The sequence below is a fragment of the Struthio camelus genome, chromosome Z, assembly GCF_040807025.1.
Source record: "Struthio camelus isolate bStrCam1 chromosome Z, bStrCam1.hap1, whole genome shotgun sequence".
In the NCBI taxonomy this organism is placed as follows: Eukaryota; Metazoa; Chordata; class Aves; order Struthioniformes; family Struthionidae; genus Struthio; species Struthio camelus.
In genome coordinates, this window is record NC_090982.1 from 89,753,624 (window position 1) to 89,774,900 (window position 21,277).

General features: G+C 56.7%; 1 protein-coding gene and 1 long non-coding RNA gene across 13 annotated transcripts; both read left to right on the plus strand.

The window, feature by feature from the left end:
• The first annotated feature begins 521 nt into the window (after window positions 1–521).
• On the plus strand, window positions 522–16,319 carry LOC138064548 (uncharacterized). 12 transcript variants are annotated; one of them, XM_068927624.1, is made up of 5 exons: window positions 522–930; window positions 1,353–1,436; window positions 3,046–3,197; window positions 12,769–13,187; window positions 15,046–16,319. In XM_068927624.1, the coding sequence occupies exons 3-5, from the start codon at window positions 3,182–3,184 to the stop codon at window positions 15,289–15,291; spliced, it is 681 nt and encodes a 226-aa protein (XP_068783725.1). In that variant the 5' UTR covers window positions 522–930; window positions 1,353–1,436; window positions 3,046–3,181; the 3' UTR covers window positions 15,292–16,319. The 12 variants fall into 12 exon arrangements, 5 of the variants coding, with proteins under 5 accessions (XP_068783725.1, XP_068783724.1, XP_068783728.1 ...); XM_068927623.1 differs by having other exon boundaries at window positions 522–905; XM_068927627.1 differs by having other exon boundaries at window positions 522–905; window positions 12,769–12,956.
• Window positions 16,320–17,542: 1,223 nt separating this feature from the next.
• Window positions 17,543–20,697, plus strand: LOC138064712 (uncharacterized). The gene is made up of 3 exons (XR_011137955.1): window positions 17,543–17,933; window positions 18,381–18,464; window positions 20,074–20,697. It is a non-coding gene; the product is annotated as an uncharacterized lncRNA (long non-coding RNA).
• The last annotated feature ends 580 nt before the right edge of the window (window positions 20,698–21,277 follow it).

A 21,277-nucleotide genomic window follows, 5' to 3' on the forward strand; every position in this document is an offset into this window, starting at 1 on the left:
ACGGCGGGGCTGGGAGTGGTGTCGGGAGGGCGGAGGGGTCCCAGGGGAGCCCTGCGGAGGGTCGCGGCGGTGCCGGGGATCGCGGGGCCGGGGGGCTCCGGGCTCCACGGCGGCTGCCGGGGACGGGACGGGATCGCCGCTGGGTCCAACCTCACGGAGCGCTGCTGCCCGCGGCATCCTGGGAGATGTAGTCTTCCGGCGCCGGGCGGCCATGCTGGTTTGGGAGTGCGGCATGCCGGGAGCAGTAGTCTTCCGGCACCGGGCTGCCGGGCGGCCAGGCTGTCTGCGGGGCGCGGCATGCCGGGAGCAGTAGTCTTCCGGCGCCGGGCTTCCGGGCGGCCATTTTAGTCTGCAGAGCATTCTGGGAGATGTATTCTTCCGGTACCGAGCTTCCGGGCGGCCATGTTGTTTTGGGGGCGCGGCATGCCGGGAGCAGTAGTCTTCCGGCGCCGGGCTGCCGGGCGGCCATTTTCATCTGCGGAGCATTCTGGGAGATGTAGTGTCCCAGCACCGAGCTTCCGGGCGGCCATTTTAATCTGTTAGGCATGCCGGGAGGCGTTGGCTTCCCTTGCTGGGTTTCTGGGAGATCATGTTGTGCCTGTCGAGGTGGCAGGAGGTGCAGCTGTCAACAGGGTTCCCACCCGCTGGCCACGTCGTGCTCTGTGGCAGCCAGGAGCTGCCGTTCCAGGTGCCTGTGCCTCCTCAGCACTGCAGCAGTGGGCCAGTGTGTCTGTTCCTTACTTGTCATGTCATGGGGGAAGGACTATATGCTGCCGTGAAGAACTACGGGCTGCTGCCCTCAGACCTCTGTCAGTTATCGCGTGTCAGGAGCGGCCAGGAGAATCCAAATGCCAGCGGAAAGGTTCTCTGCCCGGTCCCGAAGAGGAGCCTTCGGCCGTAGGAAGGTTGGCAGCGTCCTTACCGTGACCCGTGAGCCACGCTTCGTGGACCAGCAAAGGAGAGGGGGGAGTAGCGCCTGGTAGCCCAGTCGCTATGGCATCGCTGGCGCTAGCAGGCCCGCGAGGTCTGTGTGAAGCCTCACCTGCCTGTCTGGAGCTTTATTTTGGTCTGTTTACCCGGAGTAACCGGCGAGGCCTAAAATGAGAATTTAGGATGGCTAGATGGGTTACCTGTGACCCGACCTGTCCTCGCCTTGCTTTGCTGCCTAGCAGCAAGCAATAACGGGAACTTGGGACCCCAGAATAAAAACTGTTGCAGTGCTTAAGGGAGGACCTGCGTTTGCCCAGGTTAGGGAACCGTAATGAAAGCTTGGGGGGGGGGGGCGGGAGGGGGGAGAGGAAGCTCCAAAACAGGAACCTCCCGGTGACCTTGGTGGTTTGATTCATTTGCAGAATAGTGTTCCGAGGGCCAGCAACCTGAGGAGGAGCCGCTCGACCCGTTTTGTTGATTTCGGTGATGCTGTTTTAAGGAAGCACGTAAGTACAGAAGAGCTCTGGGAGGGTTTTCAAACAAGACGGGGAAGAGCGTGGGAAAGCTAGGTGCCGTGAGTACGGAAGTTGTTAAGGGCTTAGAGAATTTGGGGGGTTAAGCGTGCGCACGTGACGGTCTGAAAGGGGCTGATGCACAAGCAGTAGTAAAAGGGCGTGACGGAGTGCAAGGTTCCTCCCCGGTGTGGGCCCGTGCGTGCGCCCTCGCTCTCGCGGACGCAGGCGCTCTGGAGGCGCAGGGATTCGGGCAAGCAGGCCCACAGGCGGACTTGGGGAAAACGGTGTGCAGAGCGCTCGGCGGGTGAGCGGGGCTGGAGCGGGTCGAGGGCTGTCCCGGGCGGGCTGCCTGGGTCCATCCGGTTCTGCTCCCTGTCCCTCTGTCCAGCTCTCCATCTTTCTCTTTCTTTCCCCATAGCTCTGTCCGGTGCCCCATCCCTTTGTTTAACTACTCGTTGCTCTGCCCAGCTCCCCATCCCTCTTGTACTCTTCCCGTCCCTCTGTCAATACCTGCTTCCCTCTGTCTGCTTCTCCATCCCTCTGACTGGCTCCCTATCGCTCTGTCCAGCTCTTCGTCGTCCTCTTTCTCTCCCGATCCCACTACCTGCCTGCTGTCCCTCTGCCTGGCTCCCCATCCCTCCACCACCCCCCCCAACTGCTCTGTCTATCTGCCTCTTCGTACCTCTCTTTGCCCCTTCAGCCCTCCATCCACCTCTCCAGTCTTCTCTGTTTCCATCCCTCTGTTCAGCTCCTCATCCATCTATTTGCCGCCTCCTTATCCCTCTTTTCCCCTGTACCATCCCATCTCTCTGTCCGACTTCCCCTCTCTCTTTTGGGGGGTTTAGTACCTGTTTTAGCAGACAATCGCGTGTCCCTTTAGGCCCCAGGAAGCAGAAAGTTCTGACCTGACAGCAAAGTATTTGGTCTTTTTAACGCTCTTGCGGCTGAAGGTGACTCCTAATGAAAAGCAATGAGAATTCTGAGGATTCACTGGAAACGTAAAAGACAGTATCTGCCCTTTTTAAAAGGCTGTGTGCTTCCGCTAATAATACCTGTAGTAATCAAGCCACTAGATTTTTCTGACAATAAGAGCCTTTAAGCTGCGATCGCTACTCGAAAAGTCCAGATATTTTAGAAACTGAACGAGCCTTCTGAGCTTGCTGACTGCAGTACCTCGAAAGATGATCAGAGTGCTGATGTTTTCATGCTTTAGTGTGGTAGAGATGCTCTGTGCAAACATCCCTTGTGTTTAATCTTCAAAACTGCGCAGACTGTCACGGAGCTCTCTTTTGACTATCTACTTTGCGTAACAAACAGAAAGGCAGGAGGTTGACAGTGCTAAATGAGTAAGGTCATTGCTTGTTTAGGGGTTGCAAATTTTATGGAATTTTGTCCTTTTAAATCTCATCTAGAATATGCTTGCAAAAAATCCCTGGGAAGAAAACAAGGAGTATAAGCAGCTTTTGAATATTATTAGCAATACTTACACGTTCTGGATGGGTTCTTAGGGTCCCCCATGGTCTTCTGCCCTCCCCATTACCCCCAAATTTACCCATTTTGCAGTGTTTTGGCACTTATTTTGCTCTTTCTTGTCCCGAAGCAGGTCAGGGTTTGGTGTGGACAGAGGGGGGAAGGAGCCAGCTGTGGGTAAATGGGCCCTGGATGGCATCGCGGGGACACGGCGAATCCTGGCACAGCCCATCTTCAGCACGGGGAGAGGCCGGAGTGCTGCCGTGATGAGTGCTGAGAAAGGTACCTCTCTTTGGATTATGTGCACCCCAGAGCCCACCTTCTGGCCTTTCATTCTCCCCCGATCCCTCCTGTCAAGTATTTGTGCTCTGCGGATGCCTGAGTTTGGCTTTTTGTGACTTGTAGGTTCCTCCGCTGAGGTTCTTTTTGCCCCTGAGGTCCTCCCTTTCACCATCTTGTCCCCACAGAACCCTGAATTGTTTCTTCTCCCTCGCCCAGCCCACAACATCCCTTCCTTTTCCTTTTCTTTTTTGCTGCCCCTCGATCCTTCCTTTTGCAATTTTGCACCACCAGTTCACTCTGTTAAGCTCTTCTCTCTTTTGGGCTTTTTGCACCCCCCACCCCCCACCCCCTTTGTAAAGCTTTTTTTGTGCCGCTTACAAGCTTCTGGCTTTTTTTCCCCTGAGAAGCCTTCCTTCTGGCTTTGTGTGTCAGCACCCTCCCCTTTTTGAATAAAGCAGAGATTAAAGGCAAACTCGGTATCTCTTTATGCAGCTGCAACCCTTTGGAGGGGAAGCAAATACGTTATTGTGGTTTGTAGTATTTCTGGGCTAACTCTGGGGAAATCCTCATCACAGTTTGGATTTTTTGTTGTTGTTTCTATAAGTTCGTTGCTTTGAAAGTTTGAAACTAGTATTCGTTTGGCTTACTGCCTTACTGTCATAACTGAGCGTAAAGCAGAGATTGTGTTGCCATTGCATATGACCTCCCTCATATGGTGCTTGCGTTCATATACGTGTGTTCTCCCCAGGAGTACTCTTGCCTTTTCCTTTCCTTTAGTAAACAAACGCCTTTCTGAGCCAATACCGAGCAACACGGTGGATGTGCTTCTAGCGCTAACGTCGCGTCGCAGGAGGCAGCTGAGAGCAGTCGATAAGCCGGTGCTCTAGACATGCAAAGGCAGGAAGAAGCGGACTAGCTATTGAGCTTCCCTCGAGAGCAGAGGAAGAGGAGAAGAAACCCAGGGGGCGGTCATACGCCCGCTGACGATTCCGGAGGCTTTGCCTTGCAATGCGTTTCTCCTGGTAGGCGGCAGCACTCATTGCCCGTGGCGGGTAAGGGCCGGAACCACCTTGCGCTGAGGGCTCAGCAGAACCAGAGAGGCGAGGGTGTCCCTGGGGTGGCTGCGGGTGCCTGGATTTCTCCGGCCCACCTCAAGGCATGCGTTGCGGGGAGAAAAGGGTGCGGGCTTTCAGGGGCCTGGCAGTGCTCTGCTCCGTGCGGGCACAGGGCAGGGTCTGCCCTGAACACATGTTTGCCTCTCCCTGTCTTTGTTTTAATTCCTGCCTTTAGGGCTGAGGTTCCTCCCCAGAGCAGACTTGTACGTGTGCCCTCGCTCGTGTAGATGCAGATGGCCTGGAGGTGTGGGGAGGCAGGCTGTCCCGCGAGAAGGACTTTTGCGCGGCGTCCCGGGGAGGATAGCTGTGATGTACCTCGTGCACCCAAGGGTGTTGGTAAGCGACAAGATAACAAGTGGCTGTTTCCTGGTCACTCCCCTCACTAGAGAAAAATCGATTTACAGATTGGCTTTCACATGGAGAGAGAAACAGTACACCTTTCCTCAGGTCTGGTTGGGGTTTCACAGTGTGCCTGCACTAACACGTGGTCGTTGTCAGAGACGGTTTAGACGGGTTGCCTGCAGAGAGGTAGGAAAGGCATTACCTTTCGTGGACAGTGCTGTGGTGGGCAGAGCTACGGACGAAGAGGTGTGAGAGCGAGGTGCCTGAGCCTTAAAACTGACTGGAAGGGACAGGATTCAAGGCCGGTTGGTGCACAGCACACAGCGCAACGCCAGGCTCATTATAAAGGTACTGTAATTGGGGAAACGGCCCGCTGACAGAAGAAGAAAGGTTAAAGCTCTGTGTGAAATAAAGGGTCCTTCCCATCAGTGCTGAGGAAGAGGGTCGCGTTTCTTAGAGCAGCATATCCGTCGTTTTTCTGGTAGCAGCAGAGCACCGCAGTGGGAGGTTCTGGAAGAGTCAGGAGCAGAACTGGCAGGAGGCTCTTTTCCCTGTCCGGATGGAAAAACGGCTGTAAGCACGCTTGCCAGAAACCGAGGAGGCCGAGGACGAGGCCCGGCTGGGGCCCTTGCCTTGGGCCCTGACTGCGGGCACCCGGCGCGCCCTGCCACCCGAGGCCTGCTCGCCCCAGGCGCGACTGCCACCGCCACCACCCCTCGGCGCTGCTGCGCCCCGGTGCTGCACCGCCGCCGAGACACGGGGTGCTCGTGAGGTCCCCGCCACCGTCTCCTCCTGCAGGACACAGGTGCCCGGGGGGAGGGTACGAAAGGGTCGGGGCGGCCCGACCGGAGGGTGCGGGGAGCGGCGGCGGCCGCTGCCGGCCTAGGCCAGCGGGGTCGCGCATGCGCACTGGATCAGACCGGCTCGCGGCTGCGGCAAGCGGAGTGGCGCATGCGCATTGGGGGGGCGACCCGCTTACTCCCTGCTGCCCTCAAGTGACTACGAACCGGTACTGCAGGCAGGGGATTAACGCATGCGCACTGCTCCAGATGTGCTCCATGCTGCCCTCGGGTGATGCCACCCCAATAGTGCAGCCAGCCGACGAACGCATGCGTCCTGGACGCATCGGTTCCTTGGTGCCCCTCGAGCGATGAAAGCCTGCCAGCCAACCAGCCGCCTCGCGCATGCGCGCCGCCCCGACACTGCTCCCTGCGGCCCTCAGCTACGAACAGCGTAGTACTGCAGGCAGCCGCAGCGCGCAGGCGCACTTGCTCGGCGTGGCTCGCTGGTGCCCTCGGCTGGCCAGAAATCGGTACTGCAGCCCGAAAAATCAGTACTGCAGCCGAAGCGGGGCGCAGGCGCAGTGGTTTCGGCGTGGCTCGTTGGTGCCCTCGGCTGGCCAGAAATCGGTACTGCAGGCGAAGCGGGGCGCATGCGCAGTGGTTTCGGCGTGGCTCGTTGGTGCCCTCGGCTGGCCAGAAATCGGTACTGCAGGCGAAGCGGGGCGCAGGCGCAGTGGTTTCGGCGTGGCTCGTTGGTGCCCTCGGCTGGCCAGAAATCGGTACTGCAAGCGAAGCGGGGCGCATGCGCACTGGGTTTCGGCGTGGCTCGTTGGTGCCCTCGGCTGGCCAGAAATCGGTACTGCAGGTGAAGCGGGGCGCAGGCGCAGTGGTTTCGGCGTGGCTCGTGGGTGCCCTCGGCTGGCCAGAAATCGGTACTGCAGGCGAAGCGGGGCGCAGGCGCAGTGGTTTCGGCGTGGCTCGTGGGTGCCCTCGGCTGGCCAGAAATCGGTACTGCAGGTGAAGCGGGGCGCAGGCGCAGTGGTTTCGGCGTGGCTCGTTGGTGCCCTCGGCTGGCCAGAAATCGGTCCTGCAGGCGAAGCGGGGCGCATGCGCAGTGGTTTCGGCGTGGCTCGTTGGTGCCCTCGGCTGGCCAGAAATCGGTACTGCAGGCGAAGCGGGGCGCATGCGCAGTGGTTTCGGCGTGGCTCGTTGGTGCCCTCGGCTGGCGAAAAATCGGTACTGCAGGCGAAGCGGGGCGCATGCGCAGTGGTTTCGGCGTGGCTCGTTGGTGCCCTCGGCTGGCCAGAAATCGGTACTGCAGGCGAAGCGGGGCGCATGCGCAGTGGTTTCGGCGTGGCTCGTGGGTGCCCTCGGCTGGCCAGAAATCGGTACTGCAGGCGAAGCGGGGCGCATGCGCACTGGGTTTCGGCGTGGCTCGTTGGTGCCCTCGGCTGGCCAGAAATCGGTACTGCAGGTGAAGCGGGGCGCATGCGCAGTGGTTTCGGCGTGGCTCGTGGGTGCCCTCGGCTGGCCAGAAATCGGTACTGCAGGCGAAGCGGGGCGCAGGCGCAGTGGTTTCGGCGTGGCTCGTTGGTGCCCTCGGCTGGCCAGAAATCGGTACTGCAGGCGAAGCGGGGCGCAGGCGCAGTGGTTTCGGCGTGGCTCGTTGGTGCCCTCGGCTGGCCAGAAATCGGTACTGCAGGCGAAGCGGGGCGCAGGCGCAGTGGTTTCGGCGTGGCTCGTTGGTGCCCTCGGCTGGCGAGAAATCGGTACTGCAGGCGAAGCGGGGTGCATGCGCAGTGGTTTCGGCGTGGCTCGTTGGTGCCCTCGGCTGGCCAGAAATCGGTACTGCAGGCGAAGCGGGGCGCAGGCGCAGTGGTTTCGGCGTGGCTCGTTGGTGCCCTCGGCTGGCCAGAAATCGGTACTGCAGGCGAAGCGGGGCGCAGGCGCAGTGGTTTCGGCGTGACCCGTGGGTGCCCTCGGCTGGCCAGAAATCGGTACTGCAGGCGAAGCGGGGCGCATGCGCACTGGGTTTCGGCGTGGCTCGTTGGTGCCCTCGGCTGGCCAGAAATCGGTACTGCAGGCGAAGCGGGGCGCAGGCGCAGTGGTTTCGGCGTGGCTCGTTGGTGCCCTCGGCTGGCCAGAAATCGGTACTGCAGGCGAAGCGGGGCGCAGGCGCAGTGGTTTCGGCCTGACTCGTGGGTGCCCTCGGCTGGCCAGAAATCGGTCCTGCAGGCGAAGCGGGGCGCAGGCGCAGTGGTTTCGGCGTGGCTCGTTGGTGCCCTCGGCTGGCCAGAAATCGGTACTGCAGGCGAAGCGGGGCGCAGGCGCAGTGGTTTCGGCGTGACCCGTGGGTGCCCTCGGCTGGCCAGAAATCGGTACTGCAGGCGAAGCGGGGCGCAGGCGCAGTGGTTTCGGCGTGGCTCGTTGGTGCCCTCGGCTGGCCAGAAATCGGTACTGCAGGCGAAGCGGGGCGCATGCGCAGTGGTTTCGGCGTGGCTCGTTGGTGCCCTCGGCTGGCCAGAAATCGGTACTGCAGGCGAAGCGGGGCGCATGCGCAGTGGTTTCGGCGTGGCTCGTTGGTGCCCTCGGCTGGCCAGAAATCGGTACTGCAGGCGAAGCGGGGCGCATGCGCACTGGGTTTCGGCGTGGCTCGTTGGTGCCCTCGGCTGGCCAGAAATCGGTACTGCAGCCCGAAAAAACGGTCCTGCAGGCGAAGCGGGGCGCATGCGCACTGGGTTTCGGCGTGGCTCGTGGGTGCCCTCGGCTGGCCAGAAATCGGTACTGCAGGCGAAGCGGGGCGCAGGCGCAGTGGTTTCGGCGTGGCTCGTTGGTGCCCTCGGCTGGCCAGAAATCGGTACTGCAGGCGAAGCGGGGCGCAGGCGCAGTGGTTTCGGCGTGGCTCGTTGGTGCCCTCGGCTGGCCAGAAATCGGTCCTGCAGGCGAAGCGGGGCGCATGCGCAGTGGTTTCGGCGTGGCTCGTGGGGGCCCTCGGCTGGCCAGAAATCGGTACTGCAGGCGAAGCGGGGCGCATGCGCAGTGGTTTCGGCGTGGCTCGTTGGTGCCCTCGGCTGGCCAAAAATCGGTACTGCAGGCGAAGCGGGGCGCAGGCGCAGTGGTTTCGGCGTGGCTCGTTGGTGCCCTCGGCTGGCCAGAAATCGGTCCTGCAGGCGAAGCGGGGCGCAGGCGCAGTGGTTTCGGCGTGGCTCGTTGGTGCCCTCGGCTGGCCAGAAATCGGTACTGCAGGCGAAGCGGGGCGCAGGCGCAGTGGTTTCGGCGTGGCGAAGCGGGGCGCAGGTGCACTTGCTCGTCGGCGCTCGTTCGTGCCCTCGGCTGGCGAAAAGTGGGTACTGCAGGCGAAGCGGGGCGCATGCGCGGTGCTCGAGAGCCGGGCCCCCCGCGCTCCCGCGCCCCGTTCGCGATCGGCGCATGCGCGGAGGGCGGCGCATGCGCGGCGGCGGGCAGCAGCATGGCGGCGCGCGGGGACGGAGTTTTCGCTGGGGCGGCGGCGGGTGCGGGCCGAGGCCGCCCGGAGTCGGAGATCTGGGGGCCCCGGTGAGGTGAGCGCGTCCCCTCGGGCGGCCGCGGGCGTCGGGCGGTTTCTGCCCGCGGGGGCCGTCGCTGCGTGGAGGCGGAGGTGCGGGGCGAGATTTGGGGAGGGGGCTCGTGCCTGGCGCCGCGCCGCGCCGGCAGCGCGGCCCAGGGTCTGCCGGGAGCGCGGGTTTGACCGTCCGTTTGCCGTGTGTCGCCCTCAGGGCCCCGGTTCCTCCCTGGCGCGGCCGGGGCGGGCGCTCGCCCCTGCGGAGGCGGCCGGGAGGAGCGGCGAGGCTGGCGGGCCCCGGAGCGGCGCTGGGCGGACGGCTCCCGTCGCGGCAGGCCTGCCCGAGGGTGCTGGTAAGTCGCAAGGAAGCTTAAAGCTACCGGACCAAACCGACTTAAGGTCACTTTGAGCCAGGTGCAGTTAGCGCAGCGCCGAGAACGTTTACTTGAGAGTTGTAGCTAGGGAAACGAGAAGGTGGACAGGGGAAAAATACGCCCAGGCGCCCTGAGGCCTCCCCCAGTCGCAGGCACAGACTGTGGGCCCCAGCCAACCCGGGTACCAACTGACTGTAACCCCTGCTGAGCCTCGCTGAGCCCCGCGCCCTCCTGCACAGCTGCCCCACAGCTGTGGGGTTCCCCAGTCCAGTGTGTGTCGATGGGTCCTCCGTTGCCTCTTACATCTCCCCAGGCACGCGTATGCTGCACAGGAGTGTGGGTGTCTCCAGCAGTGGCACAGCAGCCTGATGCCTCTTGTCTGGAAGGTGGGGTCCTTCACAGCTCTTCTGGGCTCTTGGTGAGTTCCCTGCTGCCTCTTCTGGCATTCTGTACAAGCTCGTAGATCCTTCCTCCTCTTCCAGTGGCTTCTCCTGCAAAGCTGACAGCCACATGCAGCACTGCTGTGCACTCAGTACGCATCTGGGGTGGCACCCCTGCCGTTGAGGGCCCTGCAGATTCCCACCCTTCCTGCTTCCAGCTCCCCCAAAAGCCAAGAAACCACCCACAGATCCTGTCCTAACACCCCTACAGACCCCAAAATGCCTCCAAACCCTGCCACAACATTGTCACTGACTCCAGACTTTCCCCCTCCAAGCCCCATACAGTCCTAAAACCACTCCTAGACCCTGTCCCCACAGCAGCGAGGTGTCCTAATTAGAGGGTGTGATCTGTGTCCCCCTTGACTCAGTCCTGCTTTGGAGAAAAGAGAATTTGCAGCACTTCTTGGTGAAGAATGTTGGCAGGTGGGTGCACAGATGACAAACCGATTTTTCTCTCTCTTTTTCTGAGCCACCTCTCGGGACCCTCTGTGCCTGCAAGAGGACTTTCTAAATGCGGCTGGTCTAGGATAATTGTGCTCTGTGCAATGCTTAAGGAGAACATTAACATACAATTGCAGGCTAAGGAATAACCTAAACAAATAAAAGGCTCAGGAAAAGCCTAAGGGAACGCTGAAGGGCTATGGGAAGCCCCCAACCATACTGTAGAAAAAAGTGTGGGTCTTAGGCACGTCCTCAGAGAAGGAGAGATGTGTTACTCCAATCCATGGGACAATGGGTGCTATTAATTACCACCTGTAATTACCAAAAGTTCTGTAAAAGCAGAAGGGGCTAGAGATGATGCATAGCAGATTATGGACTATACGTAAAGTTGAAACAAACAACAACCCCCTCTTAAAATAGAAACAGGTTAGTCCTAGGCAGTAGATGAATGTAGCTTTGAGTAATGTGAAGAGCAGGGGTTATGTCAATCACCCTGAAAGCCCTGGAGAAGTGGTGCAAAAAATCTATACCCTTGTGGCCTCATCAGTCTTTTGGGTTTGTTTGGCAGGGTAGTCCACTGAAGGAGAACGTTTTGAAGAGAAGCAGCTAGACCTAGTGATCCAGTTGTTCACCTTTGGTCATTGCCTCTAAGGCAAGCATCCACGTATAGGAGGAATAATCTAGGAGATGTATCAAAAAGGTAACAGGTTTGAAACAGAGGCAGGCAAATTAAGTGCTGTCATTCTTCCATGTAGTTAAAGACTGAGAGAATTGTTGGTTAAGCATGTGTATACAAGGGTTTGAGAAAGGATATTGAATGGTACAATAACACTGAACCAGACTAAGGTTTCATGGAAGATGGCATAGGTGTGTATTAGGTGATGTGCCTGCCTGTCTAATAACCTAGCCCTAGTTGCTGTATGTTTTGTTACCAAACTGTTTACCTGTAACGTATGATGCCGAGGGCTGTTATAACTGCTGTCTCCATCTCCCCAAAAGGGAAACCCCATTCCTCCTGTTGAGGAAGGATCCCTAGGAATAGTGATCAGGATAACAGATCACCAACATATAACAGAAGGTCTGCACGTGTTACAAAAAGTATGCTGCATACATATTTCTTTGCATGTGACTTTATGTATCTATGAAGCATCATATTTTAAGAGCTACAAGACAGCAACTTATTATCATAGGGGAATGATAGTCAAGTGACCAGAGTTCCCGAAGAGGAAGTGAGAGTGAGAGAGAAGTATCTGAATTGTAAAATTAAGAGGTGAATTTCAGGAAGGCTCAATTGGTGCAACCCCAGGTTCCTGATATGGCAATGGTATTTGGGGAAACAGGAATATAGTAGCTAGAAAAAAGGTTAAAGCCTTATGAAATTAAGACTCTTTCTTGTCAGTTCCAACTTTAGGGCAATTTTAGGAGGATTTAATTTCCTCCGGCAGTGTTAATATAACTTGCGTGGTATCGGCAGACCACGGTGGGAATTACGGGAAAGGAGTCAGGAATGGAGCTGGAACAAGGAACATGATGCTGCTTTCACTCAACTGAAAGAAGCGGCTGTAAAATCTCCTGCCCTCAAATTCCCAGGACAAGGCAAGCCTTTTTCAGTAAGGATTCCCACATCTACTGATTCCATGGGAGCAGCGCTGCTGCAAAAGAGCAGTAGAGGGAAAGTGGGTGCCAGTGGCATCATCCTTACATCCCCTTTGAGGCCCGAACAGAAACTCTCTGGCTGTGAGAAAGACTGTTTAGAAGCAATCTGGGCTGTAACTGTCTTTGAGACTTTTACCTTTTATCAGCCCAGATGCAGCCCAATCTGCTCAATTCCCTCTAAACTAGCTCATGTCAGGGAAATAAATAGGCAGCAGAGTATCCTCTGTCTAAGTGGGACAGTGGGCACTGATCTTAACAAGGGGGGAGTTACAGTGCAAGTGTACCAAGAAGCGGATCATCTTCTGTGCATCTGAATTGAATGAGGGGTAGAGCGTGGTTGTGCCAAAAATGTGGACACAGAAGGCTTCTGAAAGATTAAGCTCTAGGAGCTACTTAGTCTAACTTCCCTTTCACAGCAACCCAAGTGTCTTCATGGCTTCCAAAAGGGGAGTTGGGGGAAGCGGTATTTGTGGCTTGCCTGTGCTCGTTTGCTTTGCTTGTGTGTATATTAGATCTGCTTTTGTGCATATAAACGGGTTTGTCTTATGATTTTCTGCAGAGCTCTGATTTTTTTTTTTTTTTTGCTTTGCTTTATACTTTCGGAGGATGATGGATTTTACCGTGCCTCCATCAACAAGCGCTGGCTGACAAAGTTATAACGTCCCAGCGGAGACTCTTAGGCAAGACGGAGGAGTTCAGACACGCAGCCTGCCAGAAGAACGTCACCTGGGAGGGGTTGCTAGCCTTGAGCTATAGGCGCTGATGCATATGGCTCATTCTGGCAGACACGGAGGGGTTTTCTTTGGTGGCAGAAATTGTAGCTTGACTGTACACCCTATAGCGGCAGTATTTTTGTGTTTATAAATTGTGTTAATCTTAGGTATTCAGAACATCGGGGATCGACTACATGCTGCCATGAAGAACTACAGGCTACCGCGCTCAGACCTTTGTAAGTTACAGCGTGTCAAGAGCGGCCAGGAGAATCCAAATGCCAGTGGAAAGATTCTCTGCGTGGTCCTGCTGAAGAACTTCGGCTGTAGGAAGGTTGGCTGCATCCTCACTGGACTTGTGAGTAATAAGCCACAATTCATGGACCAGCCAAGGAGAGAGGGGAATAGTGGGCCCGTGGGTGCACCCTCGCTCTTGCAGACACAGACACTCTGGAGGTATAGGGATACAGGCAAGCAGGCCCACAAGTGGCCTCCACGTGCCTTTCGGTGTGGCTGCGGGTCCTCCACACAGCAGTGCCCAAGTGGACTTTGGGCCCAGCGGTACACAGAGAGCTCTGCAGCTCAGCAGGTGAGTGGAACTGGAGCGTGTTGAGGGCTGTTCCGGGCTGTCTGGATCCATCTGGTTCCATTCGCTGTCCCTCTGTCCAGCGCTCCATCTTTTTCTTTCTTTCCCCGTAGCTCTGTCCGATACCCCGTCCCTTTGTTTAGCTACTCAGTGCCCTGCCCAGTTCCCCATCCCTCTGGTACTCTTTGCATCCCTCTGTCAATATCTTCCTCCCTCCGACTGGCTCCCTATCGCTCTATCCAGCTCTCCATCATCCTTTTCCCCTCTCTGTCCCACTACCTGCCCGCTGTTCCTCTGTCCAGCTCCCCATCCCTCTGCTGCTCTTGTCTGTCTCTTTGTACCTTTCCAGCCTTCTCTCCCCCTCTCCAGCCTTCTCTTTCTATTTCTGTCCCTCTGTTCAGCTCCCCATCCATCTATTTGTCTCCCTATCCCTCTTTTCCCCTGCTCTATCTCATCTCTCTGTCTGACTTCCCCTCCCTCTTTTTTTTCTCTCCACCTTTCTGGTTGGCTCTTCGTCCTTCTCACTCTCTTCCCATTGCTCTGACTGGCTCCCTTTCCCTCTCTTCCAGTCCCCGTTCCTCTGTCTGGTTCTCCACCCTTCTCTTTTGCTTCCCGTCCCTCTGTCTGCTTCCCCTTCCCTCCTTTCCTCTCTTTATTCTTCTGTCCACTTCTACATCCCTCTTTTTCTCTCTTCTGCTCCCTGGTCCTCTCTTCAGCCCTCCACCTGTCTGGCCCTCTGTCCTCTTTTTCTCTTCCTTTGTCCAGGGCCCTGACCCTGGGGCTAGGTCTCTATCCTTCTCTTTCTTTTTCCATCTGTCAGCCAAGCTCTCTATCCCTCTTTCCTTCTGTTCTGCTCCCTGTCCCTCTGTCCAGCTGAAGGTTCATCATTCCTTTGTGTTTTGTCTGGTGTGGAAGGTGTCAAGAGGCAATTGGTGCTCGGCAGAGACGATCAGTAGCAACCAGAGGGTCCCATCAATCTGCCTGGTTCAGGTCATGTCAGATACCCCTGCAGTGACTCTGTGCAGAGGCATGGGGCTGCGGATGTGCAGTGGGGGAGCACTAATGGGCCAAAGATGCTGTGGGGGGATGTGGTAGACATTAGCATGTGGTAGAGATTAGCAGAGGCTCTGAGTATTCGGGTGTTAGGACAGGTGCAGGTAGGGCAGGGTGTGCTAGGGCAGTCTGGAGCTGCTGTTGTCCGTCTTACACGTCAGCGCAGTCTGCAGTTACTGTGTCTTGTCTGCCTGTGCGCAGACAGGGCTGCTGCGCGGTGCAGTTGGAGTCGTGATTGTGTCGCTGGCATTGAGCCCTGTTTTCTGACTTTATGCAAACTGTTGTCTTCCCTACATCAGCCTTACTCTGCTCCTCTTCCAGGAGCCTGTGCTCAGCTCTGCTTTCCAACACGCTGTCACGTCACAGGGATTTCCAGCACGGTCTGTCTAACTTGGGCCACATGCTAGGCAGCCTGAACGAGTGAAGCAAAATCCTTCTTCTGTCATTGTCCAGGCCAGAGTCAGTTTCCCATCAGCTCAGTCTCCAGAGTTTGGAGTTTTTGGAGGCCTTAGTTTTTATCCTGCCTTGGCTGGACAGTGCTTTCTGAGAGTGTCCGTCAGCGGCACAGTTTCCCTGAGGAGGACCATCTACCGAAGGCTGGAGGTGGCCGAGTGCCTGAGCGAGCCTGACTGTATGTGAGGGCTGCCGTGACATCCTTGCGATAAAACGGAGCCTGAGAGAGTGACTGGAGCAGTGTAGAGGGTCAGTCATAATTGTGGGAACAGTTACGGGCCTTGGACAAGGGAGTAGTTCTAGGAGGGCTGCGCAGTTGCCTGGCCTCTCAGTAACTGTTCTGGCTTCTTTGCAGGTGCTGAAGCATAGTCTGGCAGTCGAAGGAGCGGTGTCACAGCTGGGAGCTCTGCGGAGATCTGTGGTTGGCCATGAAGGTCGAGCTCTGACTTGCAGCGTGGACGCAGCTAAGTCTTGGGGCTGCACTGTGTGTGTGCAGGGCTGGGAGGTGGAAGGTGGTTGTCCCCTAGGTGGTTGCTGGAGTCACTGGCTGTGGATGTTTGCCCATGGAGCTGAGGGGACCAAAAATATTAATTGTCTGTAATGGAGTTGAATAAGCGCTTGCAATGTTTCAGGTAGGTTCAGTGGAAGTGCAGCTTACTGCAGTCCTGTGGAGCGATTCTTGCATGTGCTCACATTTGAATGGTGGCTAAGACCAAGCTTATAAACAGCAACTGTAACGTGATTCTGATGCATATCTTCCTGTTCTGCTGTACTTCTAAATGAAGGGGAAACTTCTTAAGCTGTGGGCAAAACTTGCAAGCTCATGTGTACTTTGGTGTGTCTTGCTTAAAGCTGAGGGTTTGGAGTTTTTCACTTGAGGTTTATTGTTTAGTTTGTTGTTGAGGGTCTGTCACTCAGGGGCTATGGTTTATTACTTTATTTTGTGGGGCTGTCTTTATCAGTCAGGGTTTACAGTTTGCTGACTTAGCGATCAGGGCGCAGGATTTAAAATCCAACCTCATCCGTAAATTTTAAAGCAACCACTTGGGTTCCAAGATTTGCAATTTGTCACATAGGGTTCAGGGCTTACGCCTTACTGATAAATGACAAGGGCTGAATCCTTAGATAATAAACTGTAAGCCCCGAAGCCTAAGCAGCAGGGTGCAAACCCTTCTCTGGGGTTCCTAACCTTCCCCTGTTCCCAGCGTTCAGCTTTGTGCACTGACCTGAGGTCTGGATTTGATAAGGCGCAGGCCCATCGCACTGAGAGTGGTGATGTGACAGGTGAGGTGAGAGCTGTGAAAGTGTCTTGCAGGGCTCTAGTCTGGGGTAGGGCAGTAGTGCAGACAGGCAGGATCAGAGATCAAAGATCTTCTCACCTGTCAGAGCTGAATCCTATCCCTGAAGGAAAAAGTAGAGGGGATAGGCTGTCAGCTACTCAGACGCCTGCCGCGTCAAGGGCAGCAGCAGGAGCTGACCCTTCCCCAAAGGACCGACGAACGCTGGTGCGGAGATGACTCTTCAGGTGTCACAGGGTAAGGGGAAGCATGCTGGCACTGAGCTCCATGGCAAACTCCCTCCCAGGTGTTGCTTCTGCGCAGTAAAACAATAAACAGTTGCTTTACTCTTTGCACTCGTGTCTGTGGTTCCTGCCGTCGCTTTGCCTGAAGATGATGCCCAGGGGAGGAGGTTACACATTGTGTCTGGGATTGGGAGCTGGTCCCCACATCCTTTGTTCTTGGGGGTCCCTGCGGTTCCCAGGGACCCCAGTGCTGTTCACAGGGCTCGGGGTAACTTCCCTTGCATTGCCTCGACCCTTGGGGCTCTTGGTGGAGTTTCCCATTATCCTGGGGGCAGCCAGGGCTCCGCAGGGCAGTGTGAGGGCCCCAGACTGCTCCCAGATTTGCTTTCAGCACTCTGCAACGTCTCTCATGTGTCGGTGGCGGGGGCCTGTGCGCCTGGGGCTGGGAGACACTTTCCCTGGGGACAGGGGGAGCCTGCAGGCACCGTCCCGTCAGCCGCGCTGAGCCCTGTGACATGTCCTGCTGCCCCTTCGGTGTGCACTGAGACCCTGCACTCGTACTTTGCTTTGCCCCACAGCCCTGCGTTTGCCCTCCGACGCCCTCAGGACCCCTCCGTTCACGTTCTGAGGTGCCCCCGATCCCTCTGTGTGCCCCGGGGCCCAGTGCTGGTTTTGCAGCACGCCACAAAGTTCTCTGCTGAGCTTTCTCCCCTGCCCAGGAGCTGTCCGGGTGCCTTCTGGCGCCTCCGGGCCCCGCAGAGTCCCTCCGTCTGCGCTGTCGTCGCCCGGTAACTTCCTTTTTTCCACTGTTCCTTTACGGCGGGGCTGGGAGTGGTGTCGGGAGGGCGGAGGGGTCCCAGGGGAGCCCTGCGGAGGGTCGCGGCGGTGCCGGGGATCGCGGGGCCGGGGGGCTCCGGGCTCCACGGCGGCTGCCGGGGACGGGACGGGATCGCCGCTGGGTCCAACCTCACGGAGCGCTGCTGCCCGCGGCATCCTGGGAGATGTAGTCTTCCGGCGCCGGGCGGCCATGCTGGTTTGGGAGTGCGGCATGCCGGGAGCAGTAGTCTTCCGGCACCGGGCTGCCGGGCGGCCAGGCTGTCTGCGGGGCGCGGCATGCCGGGAGCAGTAGTCTTCCGGCGCCGGGCTTCCGGGCGGCCATTTTAGTCTGCAGAGCATTCTGGGAGATGTATTCTTCCGGTACCGAGCTTCCGGGCGGCCATGTTGTTTTGGGGGCGCGGCATGCCGGGAGCAGTAGTCTTCCGGCGCCGGGCTGCCGGGCGGCCATTTTCATCTGCGGAGCATTCTGGGAGATGTAGTGTCCCAGCACCGAGCTTCCGGGCGGCCATTTTAATCTGTTAGGCATGCCGGGAGGCGTTGGCTTCCCTTGCTGGGTTTCTGGGAGATCATGTTGTGCCTGTCGAGGTGGCAGGAGGTGCAGCTGTCAACAGGGTTCCCACCCGCTGGCCACGTCGTGCTCTGTGGCAGCCAGGAGCTGCCGTTCCAGGTGCCTGTGCCTCCTCAGCACTGCAGCAGTGGGCCAGTGTGTCTGTTCCTTACTTGTCATGTCATGGGGGAAGGACTATATGCTGCCGTGAAGAACTACGGGCTGCTGCCCTCAGACCTCTGTCAGTTATCGCGTGTCAGGAGCGGCCAGGAGAATCCAAATGCCAGCGGAAAGGTTCTCTGCCCGGTCCCGAAGAGGAGCCTTCGGCCGTAGGAAGGTTGGCAGCGTCCTTACCGTGACCCGTGAGCCACGCTTCGTGGACCAGCAAAGGAGAGGGGGGAGTAGCGCCTGGTAGCCCAGTCGCTATGGCATCGCTGGCGCTAGCAGGCCCGCGAGGTCTGTGTGAAGCCTCACCTGCCTGTCTGGAGCTTTATTTTGGTCTGTTTACCCGGAGTAACCGGCGAGGCCTAAAATGAGAATTTAGGATGGCTAGATGGGTTACCTGTGACCCGACCTGTCCTCGCCTTGCTTTGCTGCCTAGCAGCAAGCAATAACGGGAACTTGGGACCCCAGAATAAAAACTGTTGCAGTGCTTAAGGGAGGACCTGCGTTTGCCCAGGTTAGGGAACCGTAATGAAAGCTTGGGGGGGGGGGGCGGGAGGGGGGAGAGGAAGCTCCAAAACAGGAACCTCCCGGTGACCTTGGTGGTTTGATTCATTTGCAGAATAGTGTTCCGAGGGCCAGCAACCTGAGGAGGAGCCGCTCGACCCGTTTTGTTGATTTCGGTGATGCTGTTTTAAGGAAGCACGTAAGTACAGAAGAGCTCTGGGAGGGTTTTCAAACAAGACGGGGAAGAGCGTGGGAAAGCTAGGTGCCGTGAGTACGGAAGTTGTTAAGGGCTTAGAGAATTTGGGGGGTTAAGCGTGCGCACGTGACGGTCTGAAAGGGGCTGATGCACAAGCAGTAGTAAAAGGGCGTGACGGAGTGCAAGGTTCCTCCCCGGTGTGGGCCCGTGCGTGCGCCCTCGCTCTCGCGGACGCAGGCGCTCTGGAGGCGCAGGGATTCGGGCAAGCAGGCCCACAGGCGGACTTGGGGAAAACGGTGTGCAGAGCGCTCGGCGGGTGAGCGGGGCTGGAGCGGGTCGAGGGCTGTCCCGGGCGGGCTGCCTGGGTCCATCCGGTTCTGCTCCCTGTCCCTCTGTCCAGCTCTCCATCTTTCTCTTTCTTTCCCCATAGCTCTGTCCGGTGCCCCATCCCTTTGTTTAACTACTCGTTGCTCTGCCCAGCTCCCCATCCCTCTTGTACTCTTCCCGTCCCTCTGTCAATACCTGCTTCCCTCTGTCTGCTTCTCCATCCCTCTGACTGGCTCCCTATCGCTCTGTCCAGCTCTTCGTCGTCCTCTTTCTCTCCCGATCCCACTACCTGCCTGCTGTCCCTCTGCCTGGCTCCCCATCCCTCCACCACCCCCCCCAACTGCTCTGTCTATCTGCCTCTTCGTACCTCTCTTTGCCCCTTCAGCCCTCCATCCACCTCTCCAGTCTTCTCTGTTTCCATCCCTCTGTTCAGCTCCTCATCCATCTATTTGCCGCCTCCTTATCCCTCTTTTCCCCTGTACCATCCCATCTCTCTGTCCGACTTCCCCTCTCTCTTTTGGGGGGTTTAGTACCTGTTTTAGCAGACAATCGCGTGTCCCTTTAGGCCCCAGGAAGCAGAAAGTTCTGACCTGACAGCAAAGTATTTGGTCTTTTTAACGCTCTTGCGGCTGAAGGTGACTCCTAATGAAAAGCAATGAGAATTCTGAGGATTCACTGGAAACGTAAAAGACAGTATCTGCCCTTTTTAAAAGGCTGTGTGCTTCCGCTAATAATACCTGTAGTAATCAAGCCACTAGATTTTTCTGACAATAAGAGCCTTTAAGCTGCGATCGCTACTCGAAAAGTCCAGATATTTTAGAAACTGAACGAGCCTTCTGAGCTTGCTGACTGCAGTACCTCGAAAGATGATCAGAGTGCTGATGTTTTCATGCTTTAGTGTGGTAGAGATGCTCTGTGCAAACATCCCTTGTGTTTAATCTTCAAAACTGCGCAGACTGTCACGGAGCTCTCTTTTGACTATCTACTTTGCGTAACAAACAGAAAGGCAGGAGGTTGACAGTGCTAAATGAGTAAGGTCATTGCTTGTTTAGGGGTTGCAAATTTTATGGAATTTTGTCCTTTTAAATCTCATCTAGAATATGCTTGCAAAAAATCCCTGGGAAGAAAACAAGGAGTATAAGCAGCTTTTGAATATTATTAGCAATACTTACACGTTCTGGATGGGTTCTTAGGGTCCCCCATGGTCTTCTGCCCTCCCCATTACCCCCAAATTTACCCATTTTGCAGTGTTTTGGCACTTATTTTGCTCTTTCTTGTCCCGAAGCAGGTCAGGGTTTGGTGTGGACAGAGGGGGGAAGGAGCCAGCTGTGGGTAAATGGGCCCTGGATGGCATCGCGGGGACACGGCGAATCCTGGCACAGCCCATCTTCAGCACGGGGAGAGGCCGGAGTGCTGCCGTGATGAGTGCTGAGAAAGGTACCTCTCTTTGGATTATGTGCACCCCAGAGCCCACCTTCTGGCCTTTCATTCTCCCCCGATCCCTCCTGTCAAGTATTTGTGCTCTGCGGATGCCTGAGTTTGGCTTTTTGTGACTTGTAGGTTCCTCCGCTGAGGTTCTTTTTGCCCCTGAGGTCCTCCCTTTCACCATCTTGTCCCCACAGAACCCTGAATTGTTTCTTCTCCCTCGCCCAGCCCACAACATCCCTTCCTTTTCCTTTTCTTTTTTGCTGCCCCTCGATCCTTCCTTTTGCAATTTTGCACCACCAGTTCACTCTGTTAAGCTCTTCTCTCTTTTGGGCTTTTTGCACCCCCCACCCCCCACCCCCTTTGTAAAGCTTTTTTTGTGCCGCTTACAAGCTTCTGGCTTTTTTTCCCCTGAGAAGCCTTCCTTCTGGCTTTGTGTGTCAGCACCCTCCCCTTTTTGAATAAAGCAGAGATTAAAGGCAAACTCGGTATCTCTTTATGCAGCTGCAACCCTTTGGAGGGGAAGCAAATACGTTATTGTGGTTTGTAGTATTTCTGGGCTAACTCTGGGGAAATCCTCATCACAGTTTGGATTTTTTGTTGTTGTTTCTATAAGTTCGTTGCTTTGAAAGTTTGAAACTAGTATTCGTTTGGCTTACTGCCTTACTGTCATAACTGAGCGTAAAGCAGAGATTGTGTTGCCATTGCATATGACCTCCCTCATATGGTGCTTGCGTTCATATACGTGTGTTCTCCCCAGGAGTACTCTTGCCTTTTCCTTTCCTTTAGTAAACAAACGCCTTTCTGAGCCAATACCGAGCAACACGGTGGATGTGCTTCTAGCGCTAACGTCGCGTCGCAGGAGGCAGCTGAGAGCAGTCGATAAGCCGGTGCTCTAGACATGCAAAGGCAGGAAGAAGCGGACTAGCTATTGAGCTTCCCTCGAGAGCAGAGGAAGAGGAGAAGAAACCCAGGGGGCGGTCATACGCCCGCTGACGATTCCGGAGGCTTTGCCTTGCAATGCGTTTCTCCTGGTAGGCGGCAGCACTCATTGCCCGTGGCGG

What these genes read in the sequence shown, in the direction of transcription:
- LOC138064548 (XM_068927624.1), top strand. An exon ending in AGAGCTCTGCAGCTCAGCAG is followed by an intron (nt 13,188 to 15,045) that starts GTGAGTGGAACT and finishes GCTTCTTTGCAG; the next exon opens with GTGCTGAAGCATAGTCTGGC.